Below are 21,218 nucleotides of genomic sequence, written 5' to 3' on the forward strand. Positions count from 1 at the left end.
CCCCTTTAGATTTTGCTTGGGTATTTGTCGCGTGAAAAACCGTTGGTTAGTAGGTGTTACGTAGCTTGGGAACCGCATCTGTTCTAAAATGTGTCTCTTGTAGGAGAGCTATATGAGCTTTAGCCTTACGCAGGGTATATAGTAGTTGAGCTCTTTTTTCGGGCGTGTTGAGGCCTCTAATGTTGAGTGAGTAAATGTTAGTGTTGTTATGTACATTGGCATGGGATGAGGAATGGTAGTCAGAAGATGTACAGTCCGTCATGTTAGGAATAGGGGAGGTAAGGGAGAGGGAGGGGGAACCGGGGCGTGGAGGCGTTAAAGTAACGGGTGAAGGGATACCCTGGAAGATAGCGCGAAGAAGAGGAAATAGTCCTCACACGATGGAAGTGCGTACCACCTTCTAGGGTGGTGTCGTATAATACAATGTGTCGAGTGGGTGAAGGGGGCCCACATCAAAATGGGCCGGGATCCCTATGAGTTCAAGATAGTTTGTGTGGCGTAAGTATTTATATATGGCAGTCAGTTCAAAGGTTGGTTCGCACGAAGTGGTCGGTGGTAGCAGCTCTCCAAAAGTGCATTAGATGGAACTCATCAGTTCAACTTATATGTGCAAGAGAGAAGTGCTGCCATGAGCCTACAAAAGGTGATGATAGGCAAGGTAAGTTGTGTGTCACGGTAGCCTCAATCGCCTAAACAGACGACACCAAAGATCACTCCGCATATTGGGAAGGTAATGCAGACTAACCTTATGTGGTCTTCCAGGGGTCATATGTAGTAAAGTTCTGCCCATTCAGGGAAGTGTGACAACACCAGTATCGCCAACAGAGAGGTGTAGTTTTGAGCATCTGCCATCAGTTATAGGAGGAAAAAGGGACAAAAGTTAATAAAGCAAGCCAAAAAACTGAAAAGTTTCTGGGGGGTGGTATGGTATTAGTGTCCTCAGAGAAGAGAAGGTTGCGTCCGAGAACCTTAGAGCGGAGTTAGGTCCTGGGTATAGAAAGAAGCAGATATGGCTGCAAAAGGGAGCTATAGAAGGGAGCTGCAGCCCTCAGTGATCCCTCCTAGCCCTCCGGGAACGCGGAGAGGTAGAAGGGCTGAGGTCTCTGGAAGTATGGTCACTGTAACGGCGTCCTCTGAAGTTGGAGGGTGATCTTCTCCTGCGGTGACCAGAATCTTGAGTTTCCATTCGCTCTGGTTGATGTTTGGTCGCTTTGTAGGCCAGCGGGCGAAAATTTGCGTACCAATTAGGAACAGCAATCTCAGGGATGTCTAGCGTTGCGCAAAAGTTGGGTAAGTCCTCCGGCATTTTGAGGTGCGCAGTGCGGCCCAGATGAGATGCAGTGAGGCAGAAGGGGAACCTCCACTTGTATACAATACCTCTGGTTTTCAGTGCCTCTAATAGAGGTCTCAGGTCTCTGCGTTGTTGCAGTGTGATGCCTGAGAGGTCCTGAAAGATTTGAATAGGGGCTGATTCGTATGTGATCGGCGACTTGGTTCTGGCGTTTCTTAAGATGTATTCCTTGAGCTGGAAATCCACCAGGCAGCATACTATGTCACGCGGGGGGTCAGTGTCTCTACCCCTAGGCCGCAGTGCGCAGTGAATCCTTTCCATGGCGATAGCCGTCTGTGGGGGTCTATCTAGAACACTGTTGAAAATAGAGACCACGGCTGGTTAGATGTGTTCACCTTCTATGGATTCGGGGAGGCCTCTGACCCTGAGGTTATGGCGTCTCCCCCTGTTGTCCAAATCCTCCATGTTTCTTTGCATCTCCCTAAGTTGTAAGGTATGTCCTTCTACCTTCCTGGTGGTTTTGCGCAGCACAAGGTCGTGTTGGTCATACAGTGTCTCTACTGTCTGCACGCGATCAGAAAGAGCCCTAATGTCCAGGCGGAGCTCCGCAATGGCCGCCGACAGCGTGTCCTTTATGTCTGAAGCAACTAGACGCAGGTCCTGCATGTTAAGCGGAGATGAGGACGTTTCTCCTGAATATGGGTACCCGCTGGGCCTATGATCGGAGGAAGCCGTACGGGGAGAGGTCTCTGACAGGACAATGTTAGCCTGCGGGGGAGGATGCGTCGTTGAGGCCTGTGAGGCGCCCTGATGGGACGGCGCCATGTTTCCCCTCTGTAAACGGAACATGTCAGGGATGATTTGGCTCTGCCCGCCTGTATTTTCGCGCGGGGAGCGGGATCGTGAGGCCGAGGAGTTCCGGGAAGCTGTACCCATCGTTAGGGGGTGAATGGCGCGATCGTACCTCGGAGTGCTGGTGTATGTTCGCCTGAGGTGCCGGAGCTCTGGAGTTATGCGTCCGCCATCGAGCTCGTCCAAGCCACGCCCCCCCACAACTCCCTTTTATAGTATGGATGCTGGATAAGGATTGAGGACACTATTGATCAGCAACGATGAGCACTGTAGATGCAGTGGTTGACCAAGGAAACTTAAAGAGCTAGTAAACCCTGATGGCTTTCTTTTACCCTGCAAAGTAAAAGCATAATGTGCTGGTATGCGTTGCATACTAGCACATAAAAAAAACACAAAGAAACAGGAGTTAAAGAAACATCAGAAAAGTAAGGAAATTTAAAGAAATGCAAAATCCTTTTTAAAGAATTACTTTGCAAATAAGTCTGCCCAGAGCTTAAAGCGGGAGTCCGCCGTTTTTTTTTTTTTAAAAAGCCAGCAGCTACAAATACTGCAGCTGCTGACTTAAAATAATGACACTTACCCGCCCAGCGCGCCCACGATGTCGGCACCCGAAGCCGATCTCTCGATTGTCTCTCGGGTGCTGCCGCCGCCATCTTGGGTATGGGAATCAGGAAGTGGAGCCTTACGGCTTCGTTTCCCGATTCCCTACTGCGCATGCGCGAGTCGCGCTGCGCAATAAGGATGGTCCCCGCTGTCTCTGGGATCCGTGTGTTTCCCAGCAGACAGCGGGGGACTTTCGGAAAGGGGCATAGATTCTGCGGAAAGGGGCGTACCTTCTGCAGATATCTATGCCGGAAGTGGGTGCAGATACCTGTACTGTACAGGTATCTGCACCCCCCTCCCCCCTGAAAGGTGCCAATTGTGGTGCCGGAGGGGGGGAGGGTTCCAATGAGTGGAAGCTCCACTTTAGGGTGGACCGCCGCTTTAATATAAAATCACCATACAAGGTTTAATTTTTGGTCAAGCAAATAGCTAAATCAAGCAGAATGATTTTTGGCAAGGCACTTTGATTTTCATATTGTACAATAGACCTGTGCACCATGTGACAACAATACTAAACCTAAAAACTACCAGTGTATACCGGTAATCAAAAATAAATATGAAATAAAACCTTTCCTCCCATAAAGTGCCAAAATAAATATAATGCAGGGAGTGCTAATGAATACCATTATTACACCAAAGCCAATCTAATTAATTCATGTGCCAAATATGATATACATAAATATAAAAATTCACTCCATTAATATCCTGTCATTTTTAAAGTGATGGCTAATTTTTTTTTTTTTCATTTTAAAATAGCGTACATGTTATACTTACCTGCTCTGTAGTGGTTTTGCACAGAGCAGCCCAGATCACCCTCTTCCAGGGTCCCTCCCTGGCACTCCTGGCTTCTGCCGAGTGCCCCCACAGCAAGCAGCTTGTTATAGAAGCAGCTGAGCTGCTGCTCTGTGTGTCCATTCAGACACAGAGCCACTGTTTGGCCCTATCCCCCTCTCTCCTCATTGGCTCTGGCTGCTGTCAAAGTCAGTGAGCCAATGGCACCCTGCTGCTGTCTCGGCCAATCAGAAGGAAGAGTCTCGGGCAGCCAAGTCTCTCCAGCACATCCCTGGATCGAGATGGGGCTTAGGTAAGTATTAGGGGGACTGAGAATTCATGAATTATATGATACAAATCATATGTGCAAAAAAATATAAGTAATTCAAGATCTTACTCCTGATGATGTCAAAGTCAGTGAGCCAATGAGCGGAGAGAGAGGGTGTAGCCTAGCCAGGACTCTGTGTTTGAATGGATACACTGAGCTGCGGCTCGACTAGGGTGCCCCTATAGCAAGCTACTTGCTGTTCGTTCAATAGATTACAGGTGCAATGTCTGGCTCTTGCACACTCTCCCTTCCTCCAACTTTCATGCCCATACTTCTGTATGGGCTTTCAGTTTGGAGGATGTAGGAAGATTCAATGATCACCATGCTCATGGTCGATTGAATCTACAAGTACATCTGCTGCGGTTGCAGACAGAACTTGCAGTTTCTTCACTCACAGATCCCTTTTGAATTAATGATGCGGCTGTGTGAGTGGAGCTGATTTTAAAATGAGTCCCCAACTGCGGAGCCCTCACTCGCTGTAACAGGGAAAAGGTGGGGTGAGGGGGTACTGCTGAGACATGTTACACCCTAAATAGAAGTGTCAACAGACAAACAAGCTCTGGACTGCCGCACTCTTCAGGAAACCACTTTCTTTTATTGGAAAATCACATCACAGCTCAACAAACACAGCGAACAAGGAAAAATTGCTGGCGTTTCGCACTAGCTGTAGTGCTTAATCTTAGTATTCATTTATTCATAGTTTGTTGAGCTGTGATGTGATCCGGCTGATAGGAAGGCAGAGTCTCTGAGCCGCACTATGTTCACTATTGCATGTTCCATTCTTCGGCCGGTCTTGGCCATGGCTCTGGTGTCTCAAACGCTGACGGAGTGGGCGAAGCTGTTGCGCGGCGATCTGGAGGGTGATCAGTTTCCTCCTGCCTTAACTGAATTGGCAGGCCAGTTGGTCCAGGGGCTGTAGTTTGCCTCTTTGGACGCAACTCCCTTGCTTTCTAAGCTGTCTGTTTCAGTGGTGGTGCTTCGGCATGTATTGTGGCTGAAGTGTTGGGCTGCGGACCAGGCCTCTAGAAAAGTCCAAACTGATCTGCTTTTTCAAGGCGATTGTTTGTTTGGGGCCACTCTGGATGATATCGTTAAGAGTGTTACAGTGGGTGAAGAGTACCTTTCTTCCACACTCCAAAGGGGAAGAAGCCACATCACAAGCGTGGTTCTTCCTTCTCGGCGCACAGGAAGTTTTTTCGTTCCTCAGGGTCCACTAACGAGGGCTCAGTCTTTCAAGCCCCCCTTGGGAGGTTCCAATCGACCCTGATCGGGCAAACCCAAGAGAGGGTTTCTCCAGACCCCCTAGATAAGGCCCCTTCGGGATGAAGGGGCATCCTCACCCTCATCCCGGATGGGGGGACGTCTTTGCTGGTTTCTGGGCCCATGGACCTCTCTGATAAAGGACATGTGGGTCCACATGTCTGGTTACAAGATGAAGTTCCAGACTTTCCCCCCAAGCAGATTTTTCCTTCCAATCTGTGTCTGTCTCCAGATTGCTTGTTAGCACTCCGGGTAGCGGTACAAGACCTGTTGCTTCAGGGGCTGAGGGTCCCTGTTCTGGTGTTGGAACGTTTCCAGGGCTTTTATTCAAATCTGTTTAGGTCCCCAAAAAAGAGGGTACAGTAAGTCCAATTATGGACCTCAAGGCCCTGAACTGCTTTGTGTGTGTTCAAAAGTTCAGAATGGAGTCCATTCGTTTGGTGGCATCCCTCCATCAGAGGGAGTTTCTTGCCTCTATCGACATCAAGGATGCCTACCTGCACATTCCGATTTGTGCAGAACTCCAACAATTCCTCTGCTTTGCTGAGGAGCATTATCAGTTGTGGTTTTACTCTTTGGTCTCCTCTCCGCTCCTCGGGTCTTCACAAAAGTGTTGGCCCCGGTTCTGGTGTTGCTGTGCCAATGGGGACTTGCTTTTCTGGGCTACCTGGACGACCTTCTGTGAGCGGAGTCCCCTGCTACCCTAAGGGGCAACGTGGAGATTTCAGATATTCAGACTCTGCAGATTTTGGGTAGCTGATAAACTACCAGAAGTCTGCGTTGATTCCAGCTCAGAAATCCCTCCCTCTGTACTGTACAGTGGTCACCACCAATGCCAGTCTGTCTGGGTGGGGAGGAGTCTTGTGTCTGTGCTCTGCTCAGGGTCGCTGGACGAATCCAGGCTACCTATCAACATCTTGGAACTTGGGGGCGATCAGGGGCTCTGTCTGGATCATTGGACAGATCGAATTCAGGAGCTCCCGATACGGATTCAGTTGGACAATGCCACAGCGGTGGCCTATGTCGACCACCAGAGAGGAACAAGGAGTGTGTTTAGTAGGCCTGCAAGTAGCCGGCATTCTGTGATGGGCAGAGTTCTCTGCCCCGGCCATCTCCGCTGTCCACATTTCGGGGGTGGACAACTGGCAGGCGGATTACCTCAATCGACCGGTGTATGACCAAGGGGAGTGGTCCCTTCATCAGGATGTGTTTTCAACAGATATGCATGACTCAGGTTTATTCTATCAGGGGTCAGGTTCCTCCCTTCCCGGTGAAGGCGCACTCTGCTTGGGCGCTGAGCGCATCCTGGGCCTTCCGTCATCAGACGTCAGTGACGCAAGTTTACAAGGCGGCCACCTGGTCGTCGGTGCACACTTTAACAAAATTTTACAAAGTGGATGTGCTAGCATCTGCAGATGCCTCATTTAGCCGCAAGGTTCTGCAGGCTGCTCTCTAGGGGGTCTATCCCTCTCGAGGGGGTTTCTTGCTGTTCAGATTGTGCTCCACTTGTTCTCGTTGAGCTCCAGTTGTCTGGTTGGCCTGTTATTGGCTGCCCCACCCCTCATATTCGACACTGCTTTGGGACGTCCTTTATGGTTCCGTATAAGGAAGGGCTGTGTCTGCCAATGAACGAAAGAGAAAATGAGATTTTTGACTTGCCATAAAATCAATTTCTCTGAGTTGACGGACACAGCACCCACCCCTCTATGGCGTTTTAAAGAGGAAGTAAACCCTGATGAGTTTACTTCCTCTTTCATTCCCTGCAAAGGCAAAGCATAATGGACTACTATGCATCGCATAGTAGCCCATTATGTGTCACTTACCTGACACAGGAGCCAGCAAAGTCGCCGCTGTCCCCTGTAGTCCGCCGCATCCATCTTGTTGGTGGGGTCTCGCAGCTCTGCCGCTGTCATTCGGCGAAGCCGCGATGACGGCACTCCCGCGCATGCGCACGGGAGCCGACACGCGCGGCAGCTCCGACGCTGAGAATGCCACGCTCAGTGCGCCTGCGCGTCGCTGTCTACAGCGCATGCGCCGTAGACAGCTGTGCCCGTTTTCGGGCAAATATCTCCTAAACCATATAGGTTTAGGAGATATTTCTTGGACCTACAGGTAAGCCTTAATCTAGGCTTACCTGTAGGTCAAAGTGGTTTGTAAGGGTTTACAACCACTTTAATGCTTTTGACACTGCTTGTTACAAAACTGAAGGCCTATAGTAGAGAGGCATAGGCATAGCCAAGTCGTCGTCTTCTTTTTTTTTTTTTTTTTTTTTTGTGTCCTACTCCTGACTCCTGTAGGGGGCGGTATAACCCTATGGTTCTGAATAAGGAAGCGCTGTGTCTTGTCAATGAACTCGGAGAAATGGATTTTACGGTAAGTCAAAAATTAAATTTTTGCAGCTTCTCAGTCCTAGCTGTTTTTTATAGTGTGGAATTTCCAAGAGGAGCGGCAGCAGGGGAAGAAGAATGGGGTGTATGGCATAATCCCCAAGGTACCTGGTTAAAACACACTTAAAATTGATACATATTGGTAATTTTGACAGGTTGACACAGGCTGACGTGCATTCATAGGCAAATGCTTACTATCAGTTAACTGTTAATAGATTGTCCTACATTATATTTTTTTAATGTATTTTTTATTTTTTTTTTCCTTTTTAGGGTACATGTCTCCTCATCCATCCCCCCTGGGGGCTCCAGAACATGTGTCAAGTCCAATGTCAGGTGGAGGCCCAACACCCCCACAAATACCACCAGCTCAGCCCGGACTCATGATACAAGGGGAGCCTCAAGTCATAAGCCAGCCAAGTCGTGGTCCCTCAGCATTTAGTCAGGTGCAACTTCACCAGCTCCGTGCACAAATATTGGCTTATAAGATGTTAGCCAGAGGACAGCCATTGTCTGAAAATCTGCAACTGGCTGTACAGGGAAAGAGGACACTGCCCGGAATTCAGCAACAACCACCACCACAGCAACCGCCTCAAGCACAACAGCAGCCACCACCACAGCAACCCCTTGGTAATTACAAACCTCCAGGTAAGTGATCACGCTTGCTTCATGTTTACCCTTTCCTTTTTTTTTTTTTTTTTTTTTTTTTTTTAAAGTCAGCAGCTACAAATACTGCAGCTGCTGACTTTTAAAATAGTGACACTTACCTGTCCAGCGCGCCCGCGATGTCGGCACCCGAAGCCGATCTCTAGATCAACACTCGAGTGCTGCCGCCGCCATCTTGGGTATGGGAATCAGGAAATGGAGCCTTTCGGCTTCATTTCCCGGTTCCCTACTGCGCATGCGCGAGCCGCGCTGCGCAATGAGGACGGTCCCCGCTGCCTCTGGGATCTGTGTGTTTCCCAGCAGGCAGCGGGGCACTTGCGGAAGGGGGCGGGCACTTGCGGAAAGGGGCGTAATCTACGCCCCTTTCCGCAGAGAGCTAGCCCGGAAGTGGGTGCAGTTACCTGGATTATCCAGGTAACTGCACCCCCCTCCCCCCTGAAAGGTGCCAATTGTGGCGCCGGAGGGGCGGAGGATTCCGATGAGCGGAAGGTCCATTTTAGGGTGGACCTCCGCTTTAAAACAAAGCATAAAGGCTATTGTATCCCATCTCTTCTTTTCTCTCATTGGGAAAAGGTCTTTCGGCTTAAATTGGAATTTCAGGCTCTAACCAAGCTTAGCCACTTCAGCCCTGTAAGGTTTCACCCACTTGACCAGGTCATTTTTTTGCGATACAGCACAGTGTTGCTTTAACAATTGCACATTCATGCAATTCTGCACCCAAACAAAATTGATGTCCTCTTCCCCACTAATAGAGCTTTCTTTTGGTGGTATTTGATCACTTCTGCGGTTTTTATTTTTTGTGCTATAAACCAAAAAAACATTTTGAAAACTTTTTTATTTTTTTTATTTTTTTACCTTCTGTTATAAAACATACCAAATAAAAAATGTGAAGCCTTCACTTTCTTCATCAATTTAGGCCAATATGTAGTCTGCTACATGTTTTTGGTTAAAAAAGAAAATCCCAATAGGTGTATATTGATTGGTTTGCGCAAAAGTTATCACGTCTACAAAAAGTGGGATTTTTTTAATGGCGATCAGTGATTTTTAGCAGGACTGCAACATTGCGGCGGACAAATCAGACTCTAAGTGAAACTTTGTGGGGACCAGTTAAACTAATACAGTGATCAGTTCTAAAAAAAAAAAAAAAAATGCACTCACTGTATTAATGACATTGGCAGTGAAGGGGTTAACATCAAGGGCGATCAAAGGGTAAAGTGTGCTCCTAGGGAGTGATTTCTAATTGTGTGATGGATGGCTTAACTGGAGGAAAACAGATCCGTGTTTCTGCATAGCAGTAACACAAGATCTCCTTTTCCTCTCTGACAGACCACCATTCTGCCTCTCCTGTCAATGATTAGGGGGGTCCCGCTGACTGGTTCCCGCTGTGTCCTAATACTACGGGAGCAGGTCGCGGGTGGCGCACCCCAGACACGGAAAAGGACAACATACAGGTACGTTGCTTCGTGCAGCTGGGCCGCCCTGCCACAGTTAATGTGCAGTGGGCAGTCTGAAAAGCAGTAAAACTGCTCCCCTCCCCTTCTTCCTCCTCCCCTTCTCCTCCCCTTCCCCTCCCCTTCCCCTCCCCTTCTCCCCTCCCCTTTCCCTTCCCCCCTCCCCTTTCCCTTCCCATCCCCACACATCCTTCTAATTCCTACTATAACTACCATGTAGAAGGAAGATGCTTATACTTGCCTATTGCCGGGTGCTCCAATCCAGTCATGTGATTGGCCCACAGCGGCAACTACAGGGTAGAGAAAGGACAGCCAACAACAGTTTCCCCATAGTAAGTCTATGGGTGGCTTAGCTGCCCAGGCTATGCAGCTGTTCTCGCTCTCTCCTCCCTGAAGTATGTTACTGGACTGGAGTACCCTGGGAATTGAAAGTATAAGCATCTTCCTCGTACTTGATTTAGGAGTGGAATGGGAGCAGTTTTAAGCTTGGAGCCTGGAATTCCTCTTTATGGTGTCTAAATATGAGCCAGTTGATCATCCGCTTACCTGATTGATAATGATCCCATTTGACTATGAAAAATGGTTATGTTAATCCAATACCTCTGCAAACACTCCCGGCCAACTACTTTTGGGGGCTTTTTTGCTAGGCCTTGTGTTTTTTTTTTTTTTTTTTTTTTTTTTTCCCTGCTTCTGTTTGTTAATATTGTGGATGGATAACCATGGCATTTGGGTTGTCTACATTCCCTTGAACAGTATGTGTGATAAAGAACTGTCATTTGACAATTAGATCTGAGATGTGTATATATATATATATATATATAAATAAAATATTTAAAGCGGAGTTCCACCCAAAAATGGTACTTCCGCTGATCGGATCCCCCCCCTCCAGTGTCACATTTGGAACCTTTCCGGGGGGGGGGGGAGGCAGGGGTATGAGGGGGTGGGAGCAGATACCTGTATAATCCCAGGTATTTGCACCCACTTCCAGGCATAGATCACTGCAGGCTCTACGTCATGTCTGGCCCCTCCTCCCTTCCCCCCTGCTTTTTTCTGGGAAACACACGGGTCCCAGAAGCATGTAAGGATGCCAGTGCAGTAGGGAACTAGGCTGTGAAGCCGCAAGGCTTAATTTTCTGATTCCCTTACTGAAGATAGCGGCATCTCCACCAGAGAGCAGAGGGACAGATCGGCTTTGGGTGAGGACATGACGGGTGCCCTGGACAGGTAAGTGTCCATATTTTAAGAGTCAGTAGCTGCAGTATTTGTAGCTGCTGCCTTTTTTTTAAAGAGAAATTTTCGGCAGGACTCCACTTTAACTTATTTTATAATAGGAAGTCCAAATCAAAATCTACTTTTATTGGCCAAGTATATACAACAGACAAGAAATTTACACACAAACACCAAAATTGAAACAGTAGATATAAAAGTCTAGTCATGTTTACAATTACTAGATACACATTCTAATATACAAAAAAAAGTGTCTCACAACGAAACCTGTAAACATCTAAAAGCTGAAGTAGTAGAGAGTGCAAATGGGAATTCAGATCTTCGATAGTTTAGTGCCTCCAAACTTTCTAAACAAAGGTCCAGTATACTGTCCTCCAAACTATACAGGGACCACACAGTAGCCAGTAGTGGGACATTCATGGAACAAACTTGATTACTGCAGTATACAATTCTATCAGCAGATCTTAAGGTAAGGTTGAACTTCTGAGCAGGCACAGGAAATACATCTCTTGCTGGGGGTTTTTGAGAATTGTGTTATTGGATGTCCACTTCAGGTCCTGGGAAATCTATAGATCTATAAATCTGAAAGTCTCTGCAATTCACTATTAACTTCTTGTGTGTTTAAACTCCAGGTTGTTATGATTGCCCCACAGGGACAGCAGTTTTGGTTCATGCCTGTATGCCGACTTGTCGCCATCTTGTATTAGATGGATGACTGTTGTGCCTTCCACCTCACATCCTTGGGGAGCAGCAGTACTGACTGTCCAGTGGTTGGATGTGAATGATTTTTTTCCTGGTCTCGCCTGCTGTTTCCTGTCTTTTTTTAAGAAGTTTGGTAATTTATTGGCAGGTAGAGGTGGGCACAGTGAAGGTGGGTGTGTTTGGAGTGGATAATTTCTTGAGTAATGTAGAATGACAAGCTAAAATCCACAAACCAGATTGGTGCATACATTCATGGGGAGTCAAAATGTTGCAAGATGTAGTGCCGACCCATGTTGATGTCACCCACCATTGCCTGGTTCGCTTTAAAGGCACCTGCAGGGGGCAGGAAGAACCCCCCCCCCCCCCCCCAGACATTGAAAGCAAAAGTGCATCTTTGCTGCACAAAGTATGTTGTAAAGAAGAACAAAATGGCCATTACTAGGGGAAGGAGGCAGGGCAGCTGAATGTTAATGAAGGTCTGCTGAAGAAACCGGAGGGGGCTTCACACTGCTCCAGTGATGGGTTTATTTATTATGTGCTTGCTAAGTACATTGTTTAGCATGTGTTTAGTCATACCTTTCTGCAGTTTTCATTCATTTTTTTTTTTTTTTTTTATATGAAGGTATGGGAATGCATACAATGGGAGTTCCCCCTACTGGGACAGGACCAGCTCCAGGAATGGCTGGGCATGCAGCTAGCATGGCTCCTAAACCATGGGCAGAAGGTAAATCCAAGATATGGTTCACACCCTTGTATGTGAAACAGTGCTTAGAAGTAGTAGCAGTGTTACAAGAAAGACTAAAGCCCCATACACACTATCAGTTTTTCTGCTGATTTTTGTCTTCAGGTTTACCAAAACCATGTAGTGCAAGGGCCTGCCTGATTGCAGACAAATTGAAACTCCTAAGGTTTGACCTCATATTATATGGTTTTGGTAACTCTGAAGGAAAAACTCAGCAGAAAAACTGATAGTGTGTATGGGGCTTCACATTGCTATTTTATGTGAAATTTTATATTTGTATCCTATGTCTAAAAGAATATCTCCTGTGTTCGGTGTCATTATATCAAACATTTGTTTTTTATATAATTTTTATTTAATTTGATCCTCTGTATTTTTACATCCATCAGACTGAAACCGTAAATGGATATTAAAATGACTTTAAATATTTTAGTGTGATATTTGTCTAGTGACTTTCTGAGCGTTAATATTTAGTGTGAATTTTTTTCTCAGGACAAACTACTGATCTTGGTGTAGCAAGCACTCCTCAGAAACTTGCTGTGCCACCCCCAAGTGGAAGGCCATCGCCAGCACCACCTACAGCTGCTCCCACTGTTGCTCTGCCAGGTCCATCGGTTCCCCAGCCAACTCCTGGGCAGCCAGCTCCTATTGTACAGCTCCAGCAGAAACAGAATCGCATCAGCCCCATCCAGAAGCCCCAGGGCCTGGATCCAGTTGAAATACTGCAAGAGCGAGAATACAGGTACTGTATCTCTGAATCTCATGACTTACTTTCTCTGAAGAGAATCTTATTTGGCAAGGTTGTGTAGGTGGGAAGTGGAGAAACAACTGCAACTAAATGCACCCATGCACCCTGTATGGGCCTATATGATGTGCAAGATACGTTTTTAGACAAGAATCCCTTTTAATTGATCTTTCTGCATCTCTAAACTTGTCAATTAATAGTGATTAAAAACATTTGGACCAGATGAGGTGGAATAGTGTTTTCTGTGCATAAATAATGGTTACCCCTTGTGGTAGAGTGAGAAGTACAGTATGTCAGTTCAGTGGCAGTGTCTTAGAGGATAGATGTTGCTCCATTGTGTATAGAGTTGCCAGTTGCCTTGTCATCCCTACAGTAAGGTGTCTGAAATAAGTAAGAAAAATTTCAAAGGTTTGCTTACTAAAGAGCAACTCCTGACAACATTTAAAATCTATGCGTAAAAATATATATATATATATTTATTTCCATTCTTCATCTAAATGGCTATTTAATGTTTGTATATGGAATTCTAATGCGTATTTCCACTTTTGCAATCAATTTTGAGAAAAACACACTATATGTTTGTGCCCCCATTCACAACACATACTGCAGAAAAAAACTGCACACCACCCAAAAAGTTTTTTTTTTCGTTTAAATGTTTCTAAGGAGAAGATGTCAAGGCTGATTATGTTTTTTTCTGGAGAGTCTCATGGTGGTTCTGGCCCCACACAGACTAAGGCATACTATAGGTGGTGCCATTTATTTTTATTTTTTTTCTGCAAGTACAGGTTGCAGGAAAGAAAATTGCTTGATTTCCCCCATCAACACAGTCCGTATTGAGAGAATCCCTCCTGCCGGAACTATTGTGTTCTCCCAACTGGAGGGTGGGCACGAAGCGTTGTCCCTGCCTGGAGAACACAGTGATTATTGCTAGCAGCTATAGCTTCTGGCAATAATTGCTTGTAAAAATCTGGCATGCTTGTTGTATCCAATCCAATCAACCTGCTCATAGATTGTTTGAATCTCGGCTCCCAACAGAGATTTAAAGTGGAGTTCCACCCACATTTTTCACTCCTCACCATGCAGCACTAATGTGCATCCTTAAAACGAATTGGCAATTTTATTTTTATTTTTTCTGTTCACTAACCTGATTTAAGCCTAGATCTCATTTCACTTTCTCCTTTAGCGGCCACAAATATAATTTCCGATTTTGCATTGGCTCCTGGGAGAGCTTGGTCAGCTTGGCCTTTCACTGCTCCCCTAATATTTAACATTGGTGTCTATCAAAAATTATTGGTCAGCTTGGCATGGCACAGCTCCAGTAGTGGCATCTATGGAAAATCTTGGTCAGCTTGGCATTGCAAGTTGACCAAGATTGCACCGCACTGCACATGCTCGATCAACAGGTGCATGCTGGGTAGCCAGCATGCACGGAATCCAGGAAGGACACTGTGTCTTCAGATGCCTACACTGAAAATGGCGTTGCTGTGTAGGAACTTCACAAAGAAAGAAAACGATGCTGCACAAATAGAAAACTGGGCATAGTTTACAGCATACCTTTGTTACATTGCATGTGGCATGAGTATTCTAGGGGTATTTTTATCTTAAAAGTCCTATTTCGGCTGGAACTCCACTTTAAGATTTGAGATATCTATGGACCACTTATGCTATCCCTCCTTACTATACAATGCAGGAGGGTGGTTTCTAAATGTTTATCCTTTGTTAGGACAGATATAAATCAAATCTAGTTTACAGCGAATAATGAAGAATTGCAAACATAGTACAGACCAGGTTAATCTGTTGAATATTACCTCAGAGCCCCCTCCTAAACATCCCAAAGCAGGGACGGGATGTAAGGATTTTTAAGCAAGAAGCACTTGGAAGGTAACCAGCATTATTTAAATATTTTTAAAGTTATGCTATGTCAATGGGAGCATGTAACAAATATGAAATTGGTGTTATCCCAGTTTGACTGCAAAAGTGGAAATATGCTTTAACCACTTTCAGACCGGACCATTTTGCTGGTAAATGACCAGAGGTCTTTTTACAATTTGGCACTGCGCTGCTTTAACTGGTAATTGCGCGGTCATGCAATGTTGTACCCAAACAAAATTTGTGTCCTTTTCTTCCCACAAATAGAGCTTTCTTTTGATGGTATTTGATTGCCTCTGCGATTTTTATTTTTTGCGATATAAACGTAAAAAGACCGCAAATTTTGAAAAAAAATGATATTTTCTACTTTTTGTTATTAGAAAAATCCAATAAACTAAATTTTAGTCATACATTTAGGCCAAAATGTATTCAGCCACATGTCTTTGGTAAAAAAAAAGTCAATAATTGTATATTTATTGGTTTGCGCAAAAGTTGTCACATCTACAAACTAAGGTACGTTTTCTGGAATTTACGCAGCTTTTAGTTTACGACTGCCTATCTCATTTCTTGAGGTGCTAAAATGGCAGGGCAGTACAAAACCCCCCCAAATGACCCCATTTTGGAAAGTAGACCCCCTAAGGAAATTGATAAGTGGCATGTTGAGCCCATTGAATATTTTATTTTTTTGCCTCAAACGATTGAATAATGACAAAAAAAAAATATTTTTTTTTTTTTTACACAAAGTTGTCACTAAATGATATATTGCTCACACATGCTATGGGCATATGTGAAATGACACCCCAAAATAAATTCTGCTGCTTCTCCTGAGTAGGGGGATACCACATGTGTGGGATTTTTTGGGAGCCTAGCCGCGTACGGGGCCCCGAAAACCAAGAACCGCCTTCAGGTTTTCTAAGGGCGTAAATATTTGACTTCACTCCTCACTACCTATTACAGTTTTGAAGGCCATAAAATGCCAAGATGGCACACAACCCCCACAAATGACCCCATTTTAGAAAGTAGACACCTCAAGCTATTTGCTGAGAGGCATGTTGAGTCCATGGAATATTTTATATTTTGCCACAAGTTGCGGGAAAATTACAAACTTTTTTTTTTTTTTTCACAAAGTTGTCACTAAATGATATATTGCTCACACATGCTATGGGCATATGTGAAATGACACCCCAAAATAAATTCTGCTGCTTCTCCTGAGTAGGGGGATACCACATGTGTGGGATTTTTTGGGAGCCTAGCCGCGTACGGGGCCCCGAAAACCAAGAACCGCCTTCAGGTTTTCTAAGGGCGTAAATATTTGACTTCACTCCTCACTACCTATTACAGTTTTGAAGGCCATAAAATGCCAAGATGGCACACAACCCCCACAAATGACCCCATTTTAGAAAGTAGACACCTCAAGCTATTTGCTGAGAGGCATGTTGAGTCCATGGAATATTTTATATTTTGCCACAAGTTGCGGGAAAATTACAAACTTTTTTTTTTTTTTCACAAAGTTGTCACTAAATGATATATTGCTCACGCATGCCATGGGCATATGTGAAATGACACCCCAAAATAAATTCTGCTGCTTCTCCTGAGTACGGGGATACCACATATGTGGGACTTTTTGGGAGCCTAGCCGCGTACGGGGCCCCGAAAACCAAGCACCGCCTTCAGGCTTTCTAAGGGCGTTACAGTTTTGAAGGCCATAAAATGCCAAGATGGCACAAACCCCCCCCCCCCCAAATGACCCCATTTTGGAAAGTAGACACCCCTAAATTTAGGGGTACACTAGTGAGACTAGGTAATAAATGGTGGGTGCCCTGAAACTATAAAAAAATAACTACCCAACCAGCGTCACCTGTAACAGTTATATGGTGATCACTGGTGAAAGGGTTAACTAGGGGGCAATCAGGGGGCTTTATGCGGTAGTATATGGGGGTCCCTGGCGCTATAAAAAGCTGCGGCGAACCTAAATACCTACCTGCCTAACTAGCGTCACATGTGACACTAATACAGCGATCAGAAAAACGATCGCTTATTAGGCTGGGTTCACACTGGAGCGATGCAGGAACGCCACGAATCCGCGGCGGGTTCCCGCATCACATGCCTCCCGGCGACAGTTCCCACTGCCCTATGCGAACTGCTGGGAGTGTCAGTGAAATGTTAATGACACCCCCAGATCAGTTCGCATATCGCAGTGCGATCTGCAAACTCGGATCGCATGGTGTGAACACCCATGCGATCCGATTCTGCTGCGGGCCAAAAAAAGGGTCCCGTGCGAGTTTGCGGCGGGTGCGATGCGAATTCAGCCATACTATCTGTATGGCTGAACTCGAATCGCACAGAGATCGGATGTGATTTGCACTGCAGTGCGGTGCGAATCACATTCATTCTCATAAACCGCTGCAATGTGAACCCAGCCTTAGTGACACTGGCGACGGGGGGTGATCACGGGGTTAAACCTTTATTGGGGGGGTTAGGGGGGTACATTAGAACTAAAGGGGGCTAACCCTAACTGCCCTAACAGTTATTACAGTCACAAATGACACCAATGCAAAAAAAAATAAAAAATGACATTGGTGTCACTGTGACTGGGGGGCAGGGGTAATTGGGTGGGTGATCGGGGGGGTGTGAGTGTGCCTGGCATGTTCTACTGTGAAGTGTCGTGTTGGTGCAACTCACCGATCCTCTCTCCTCGGTGTCGGAACGAAAAATACCGACACGGAGGAGAGATTACATCACTTCCTCTCCTGTGTTTACATTACAGGAGAGGAAGTGATGTCACGGAGCATTTCTATTCGTCGGGAGCGATCGCGAGGGGGTGGCCATGAATGAATGGCCGCCCCCTCATCCCGGATCGCTCGCGAACGAATACCGACCGCCGCAGGCACCGGGCGGGGGCCCGATCGGGCCCCCGACCCGCGGGAAGGCAGGGACGTACATGTACGCCCGTATGCCTGCCTGTGCCATTCTGTCGACGTACATCGTCGTGCGGCGGTCAGGAAGTGGTTAAGAGGCATATAATCATACAGCATACTTGGATGGACCTGTTCTTGGCATAGGAAGGTAATAACTTAAAGGCAAGGAATTTTTTTTTGCAAGATCGGGCTAAATTTCTGATGGTAAGCTCTTGTCATGTCAAAGGTCAAGCCATATTTTTCTTGTTCATAAGGATGTTATTTAGATGTGTGTGTGTGTGTGTGTGTGTGTGTGTGTGTGTGTGTGTGTGTGTGTTTTTTTTTTTTTTTTCTATCAAAAAACATCATCCTAGCACACCAATTTTCAGTCATATGTTGGGTTAATGCCTTGTGCACCAATAATGATTGCATGTTTTATGCTGTTCTCTCCATTGACATCAGTGAATGAACACATTTTCTGTTGGGTCTTTTAAAGGTGTTTGGAAGTAATGTCAGAAATGGTGCCAGGCAGCCCATTGCTGTAAATAGTAACAGGGCAATTCCATCTGATATCTTGTTCTCACTGAATACAGGAGTGCGCGAGATTCATCGATTATGCTAGTCATACATGCTTTAAATTTATTCCTGATGAATCGTGTGAAATTCAAGCTATAGTTGGCCCCACTCAGTTTGACACCCTTCAGTCTAAAAATTGAAGTGGCTGGGTGGAAAACTCTCGGCCTAACAGTGCGAACAGTGACTGCAATCAATCAGGGAGCTTCCTTAATGCGTGTTCTTTAGCATGAATGGGGAAATCTGTTGATTTATTTTGTTCAGCTTGCGTGGCTGAACAAGAAAATTATTAAGTTGTATGGCTAGCCTTACTTTTTGCCTTGTATAAGGAATCCAAAAACATTAACTTAAGCATAGATATGTTACTGCCACGATTTAGCAATAAAGATTTGAGAAGCAAACAAACTAGAGCTAGTTACATTTTACATTATGTGAGTAATTGGGATTCAATTAAATGCAAAATTTTAATATTAGCTGTATTCAAGGCAATCCACTAATTGCACGATTGAAGTACAATATGTGAGCTGCTTTGCTTTCAAAAGGTTAGGACAACTCCACTTTGCCAGTCTTGCGATCTAGAAACCCCTCTCTGCAGGCTATACTGAGGTTGAACAAATAGAGCCTGGTTCAAGACCCACCCCAGCCTACGTCTAGATGGAGCAGCAGAGCATTGATGTACTATTTGTGTTTTCCCCTCTTGTAAGCATGTGCCTTATTTCAGATTGACAGAACTGTACATAATGAGAGAGATTTGATTGGTTATGGCCTCATGCACATTGGGTTTAAAAAAAAAAAAAAAAAAGCGTTTTTTTGTTTTTAGTCTGTAAAAGCACCTCTGTGTTCATGTACACATTATTATTATTATTATTATATAGGATTTATATAGTGCCAACAGTTTGCACAGCGTTTCACAAAATTAAGGCAGACATTACAGTCGGAGGAATCTGAAGGGCCCTGCTCGTTATGGGTGTTTTATTAGAAGAGGGGCATTCAGAAGCTGAAAAAAAACATCAAATGAGTGTTCAGGAGAGATGAAGAGCAGTAAAAAAAAATAAAAAACCGCTGAATTGCATCTAAACGGTAGGCAGGTTTGAATGTTGATGCATTTAAATGGCCAGAACAAGTTATTCTGCACAATGGAATCCATTAATGCTCAGACACTTGATGCACCCAAAAGCGTCTGCAATACATGGCTTTATGCATGTATTTTTTAACTAGCTTTTCTCATGCCAGGAGTTTGTCTTCAGGGATGCAAATCAAAACCCCTGTGTAAATGAAGCCTTAAGCTGGCCATGCTTTATACAATCTTCTTATTCAATTTCCTTTAGATTTACCTTCAACTATGTAGTGCAAGGGCCTGCCTGATTGCATACAAATTGAAAGAGTTTAGGTTTGACCTCATTATATGCTTATGGTAAGTCCAAATTGTATACTATATGGCCAGCCTTTGTGTGCAGACCCACCCTTTCCCAGTCTGTAAATTAATCAGAGGATTACAGAAGGACCTATATAAGGACAGATTCAAGTACTTATGCAAGTTCTATATAATAAGATTATTTAATAGATTATTTTTTTAATCTGCCTGGAAATCCACTGTAAGAATAGTACTTCAATTTACAGGAGCATAGAATAATAAACCCTACCTGCAGATATTTGATGGCAAGTTGCTGGCTGCCCATGGTCTATCGACCAGTCATTATTGAGAAGAAACTTGTATAGTCTCCTTCAATATTTAAAGAGTAAAGGAAAATCTGAGCATATTCCCCTTGAGATAAACGGACACAGATACTGCTTTATGCAGGCTTGGTAGCTAAATAAGTAGAAAAATGTATACAGCTCTGCTGACTTTAAAGAGGAGCTGCAGTCTGCTCACATAATTTGCAATAAAAACATCTTTGCCATTTTGAAGCTTCCCTCCAACCACTTTGCATGTTGTTTTATATATAGCATGATTCTGTACTTGCCAAATATGCTGCAGAAATTTCCCTCCACTGAGTCTGGCTGCAACCATTTTAACTGTGGGCGACTGAAGCTGCTGTCTAATCACTTCCCGGGTTTACATAGAAACACACCTCCAGCTCTGCAGCTGTGCAGGTTTCATTGGCCCTCTTATGACTCATCCCCCCTCCCTTCCTGGCAAACTCTGAGTGAGGGAGAGAGAGCTGTGCATGATGTCGTAAGTCTAGGCTAATGATAAGACGGGAAACAGGAAATGGGCTGTAGAAGATATTTACTGGCAGAAAAAAAAAAAAAAGTTTTACTATCCAAAGTTAAAACAAGGGCAGAAGATTTATTAGAGGGAAAGTTAAAAAAAAAAAAAAAAAGACGGAAGGTCCGCTTTAATGCCTAGTACACACAATGATGAAATCAGAGGAGGAAATCCATCCAATAATCTATTTTGTTAGTACACCGCTTTTGAGAGCCAATCACAACAGTTCATGCGAAAATAACCAGAGACGAGCACAAAAATGTTCCTTGTACATTAACAGAACAAATGATTTTTGTGTAATTAGTATAGTGTTTGTGCAGAAAAAATGAATGATCAAGACCACGCATGCTTGGAAATGAACGAATACATTACATCACTTCTGAAGTTGTAGTCTGTCCTATGAGAATTTTTGGAGCTTTAGTAACCTATTGGCTTCCTATATGAGACTGGCATGCAAAAAAAGATCTTTCGTCTGATGTTCTTATTGTGTGTGTACAAGGCTTAAAAGTACATCCCAGTGTAGCAATGACCAGCAAACTTTCTAAGTATCTAGGTACCTCAAGTCCAAACTTCAAATCTATTCCCCTAGCATTTCTGGCTGTGGCCATCATGTGTAAGGGCAAATGATTCCTGTAGTGTTTACGTCCTGGA

General features: G+C 44.9%; 1 protein-coding gene across 3 annotated transcripts in view; it reads left to right on the top strand.

Annotated features, from left to right (window-relative positions):
- The window catches only part of SMARCA2 (SWI/SNF related BAF chromatin remodeling complex subunit ATPase 2), a 355,922-nt gene that overhangs the window by 126,072 nt on the left and 208,632 nt on the right, over positions 1-21,218 (top strand). For all 3 annotated transcript variants that reach the window (XM_077475014.1, XM_077475013.1, XM_077475015.1), the window contains exons 4-6: positions 7,763-8,137; positions 12,158-12,259; positions 12,767-13,016. In XM_077475014.1, coding sequence (XP_077331140.1) covers positions 7,763-8,137; positions 12,158-12,259; positions 12,767-13,016 — 727 coding nt within the window. The remainder of the gene's footprint in view (positions 1-7,762; positions 8,138-12,157; positions 12,260-12,766; positions 13,017-21,218) is intronic.

This window comes from Lithobates pipiens, unplaced genomic scaffold (genome assembly GCF_037356315.1).
Source record: "Lithobates pipiens isolate NorthernLeopardFrog02 unplaced genomic scaffold, aLitPip1_a1.2 Scaffold_13, whole genome shotgun sequence".
Classification (NCBI taxonomy): Eukaryota; Metazoa; Chordata; class Amphibia; order Anura; family Ranidae; genus Lithobates; species Lithobates pipiens.